Source organism: Limulus polyphemus, unplaced genomic scaffold (genome assembly GCF_000517525.1).
Source record: "Limulus polyphemus unplaced genomic scaffold, Limulus_polyphemus-2.1.2 Scaffold10157, whole genome shotgun sequence".
NCBI lineage: Eukaryota > Metazoa > Arthropoda > Merostomata > Xiphosura > Limulidae > Limulus > Limulus polyphemus.
Window position 1 is genome coordinate 162 of NW_013675767.1, and position 3,885 is coordinate 4,046.

General features: G+C 32.0%; 1 protein-coding gene across 1 annotated transcript in view; it reads right to left on the reverse strand.

The window, feature by feature from the left end:
• Nucleotides 1-230: 230 nt before the first annotated feature.
• The window catches only part of LOC106476265 (laminin subunit alpha-5-like), an 18,945-nt gene continuing 15,290 nt past the window's right edge, over nucleotides 231-3,885 (reverse strand). Inside the window, exons 7-9 of the mRNA XM_013936930.2 lie at nucleotides 2,779-2,923; nucleotides 2,184-2,324; nucleotides 231-428 (exon numbers count right to left, since the gene is read on the reverse strand). Coding sequence (XP_013792384.2) covers nucleotides 240-428; nucleotides 2,184-2,324; nucleotides 2,779-2,923 — 475 coding nt within the window. The 3' untranslated portion in view covers nucleotides 231-239. The remainder of the gene's footprint in view (nucleotides 429-2,183; nucleotides 2,325-2,778; nucleotides 2,924-3,885) is intronic.

The window sequence follows — 3,885 nt, forward strand, 5'->3', positions numbered from 1 at the left end:
ACTAGTGTTTACTGAACATTCACTCTCAACCTACTCTAACAATACTACATAGTTAACTAGTGTTTACTGAACATTCACTCTCACACCTACTCTAACAATAACACATAGTTAACTAGTGTCCAATGATTCAACTGGAGACACTATAAAGTAATTAATATTAAATCAACATTAACACACACATATTCTAAGATGAGATCATGTAATCAGCATCCAATAAAAAGCTTGTGTCTGAGAAAACATTAACTTACCATATTCCCGAGATAAGTAGATGGAGCTTTAAAGTAAAATAAAGAACCAGTGGGAAGTTCTTCAGGTATATATGCTCTAACTGTTGAACCAGATTCTTCAATCTGAACACCAAGATCGGCCTTCCCCACTTGGTTGTCAATCACTAGGCCTACTCCCTTCCAGCCATTCATGCTCACAACCTTTGAAACAAGTTTACAACAACATAAAGTAACACAAGGAATATAACACAATTCTTATTTTCTGTCATCAATACTGATAGAATAGAACACAATACATTACGTGGTTACAATCCTAGAATACAAAGTAATTTATAACACAATACATTACGTGCTTACAATCCTAGAATACAAAGTAATTTATAATACAATACATTACGTGGTTACAATCCTAGAATACAAAGTAATTTATACCACAATACATTACGTGCTTACAATCCTAGAATACAAAATAGCATAGAACACAATATACTAAGTGGTTACAATCTTAGATTTCAAAGTACTGTAGAACACAATATATTAAGTGGTTACAATCTTAGAATACAAAGTAATGTAGAACATAATATACTAAGTGGTTACAATCCTAGAATACAAAGTACTGTAGAACATAATATAGTAAGTGGTTACAATCCTAGAACACAAAGTAATGTAGAACATAATATAGTAAGTGGTTACAATCCTAGAATACAAAGTAATGTAGAACACAATATACTAAGTGGTTACTATCCTAGAATACAAAGTACTGTAGAACATAATATAGTAAGTGGTTACAATCCTAGAATACAAAGTAATGTAGAACACAATATACTAAGTGATTACAATCCTAGAATATAAAGTACTGTAGAACATAATATAGTAAGTGGTTACAATCCTAGAATACAAAGTACTGTAGAACATAATATAGTAAGTGGTTACAATCCAAGAATACAAAGTAATGTAGAACACAATATACTAAGTGATTACAATCATAGAATACAAAGTACTGTAGAACATAATATAGTAAGTGGTTACAATCATAGAATACAAGGTACTGTAGAACATAATATAGTAAGTGGTTACAATCATAGAATACAAAGTACTGTAGAACATAATATAGTAAGTGGTTACAATCCTAGAATACCAAGTAATGTAGAACATAATATAGTAAGTGGTTACAATCATAGAATACAAGGTACTGTAGAACACAATATAGTACGTGGTTACAATCATAGACTACAAAGTAATGTAGAACATAATATAGTAAGTTGTTACAATCCTAGAATACAAAGTACTGTAGAACATAATATAGTAAGTGGTTACAATCCTAGAATACAAAGTAATTTAGAACACAATATAGTAAGTGGTTACAATCATAGAATACAAAGTAATGTAGAACACAATATACTAAGTGGTTATAATCCTAGAATACAAAGTACTGTAGAACACAATATAGTAAGTGATTACAATCCTAGAATACAAAGTAATGTAGAACACAATATAGCAAGTGGTTACAATCTTAGAATACAAAATAGCATAGAACACAATATACTAAGTGGTTACAATCTTAGAATACAAAGTACTGTAGAACATAATATACTAAGTGGTTACAATCCTAGAATACAAAGTACTGTAGAATACAATATACTAAGTGGTTATAATCCTAGAACACCAAGTAATGTACAACACAATATACTAAGTGGTTACAATCCTAGAATACAAAGTAATGTAGAACATAATATACTAAGTGGTTACAATCCTAGAATATAAAGTAATGTAGAACACAGTAACACTTCTGATGAACATAAGATTATAGTTACATTTTACACAAGCCTCTGGGCCTCAGTTTATAATGTAATATTCAAAATACATTCTAACATCTTCAGACATGGAACTAATCTTGGCCCCATTATTGAAGTAATATATATAACCAAACTGTACCATTTATACACTTGGACTCACCTTAGATCTGAATATATATGCACTGCTGCAACGGTCTGTAGCTCCAAAACAGAAACATTTTGTGCAACCCAGTGGATTATTCTCTTCAAGATGGAAAGTTCCAGGTTTACACTGTTCACAGAAATGGCCATACACATTCTCCTGTAAACAAGTTTCAAATAACAAATAAATACATCCTCATGGAAAGTAGAAGTACAGCAACAATGACACATAAACAATTATATACTTACAGTTTATTTCAGACAGAAGCAGATGTCTGGTGATCTATCTTCCTAATTCTAAGGTTTTGTTTTGATTTGACCTATTCATTACTTTAGGGTTCACCGTCACACATTATTTTAGTGTGTTGTAAAGCTTGCTGAATGTAGGATTATTCTTCTCAAAATGGAAAATCATTTAAACAAATCTGAAGTATATTTGAAAATACACTAGTCATGCAGATGGTGAGTTGTGTAACTATATTTAACTTGATCTGAAATGTATCATCTTACTTTAAACTAACATTCAACAGTATTATTGTACTTTACACTAATATTCAACAGTATTCTTGTACCTTACACAAACATTCAACAACACTACCTCCTATCTTCCTTACCTTACAGAAACATTCTGCAGTTCGTTGATCACAGATATTTTCAGTTGTTCCTCGTAGGTCACAGTTACAAAGCCTACAATTGGGAAATCCCCAATAGCCTGGCTTGCAACGATCACATTTACGTCCAACAACATTTGATTTACACCTAGAAATTATTAATAAGATGTCTTAAACAGTTAAATTCAATTTAACATCCATTAGAAAACATAGATAAATAACACTATTGAACAGTATTATTTCATTACAAGTGATGGCTTTTAGAGTAAGGAAGAATATGTTTAAAACAGGTCTAACATTTCAATCACTGGTGTGATCGTTCTCAAGCACACAAGTTTTAATGGTAAAGAAAGGTTCAGTATTTAAATTAGATTCTTGAATGTTAATATCAATACTAAAACTTTCTTTACCATAATTACAGATCCTACTCAGTAGGTATAGCTTTTGTTAGAGTAGGTGTGAGAGTGAATGTTCAGTAAACACTAGTTAACTATGTGGTATTGTTAGAGTAGGTTGAGAGTGAATGTTCAGTAAACAGTAGTTAACAATGTAGTACAGGTAGAGTAGGTTGAGAGTGAATGTTTAGTAAACACTAGTTAACTATGTGGTACAGGTAGAGTAGGTGTGAGAGTGAATGTTCAGTAAACACTAGTTAACTATGTGGTACAGGTAGAGTAGGCTGAGAGTGAATGTTCAGTAAACACTAGTTAACTATGTAGTACAGGTAGAGTAGGTGTGAGAGTGAATGTTCAGTAAACAGTAGTTAACTATGTGGTATTGTTAGCGTAGGTGTGAGAGTGAATGTTCAGTAAACAGTACTTAGCTATGTGGTACTGTTAGAGTAGGTGTGAGAGTGAATGTTCAGTAAACACTAGTTAACTATATGGTACAGGTAGAGTAGGTTGAGAGTGAATGTTCAGTAAACAGTAGTTAACTATGTGGTATTGTTAGAGTAGGTGTGAGAGTGAATGTTCAGTAAACAGTACTTAGCTATGTGGTACTGTTAGAGTAGGTGTGAGAGTGAATGTTCAGTAACCACTAGTTAACTATGTGGTACTGTTAGAGTAGGTGTGAGAGTGAATGTTCAGTAACCACTAGTTAACTATGTGG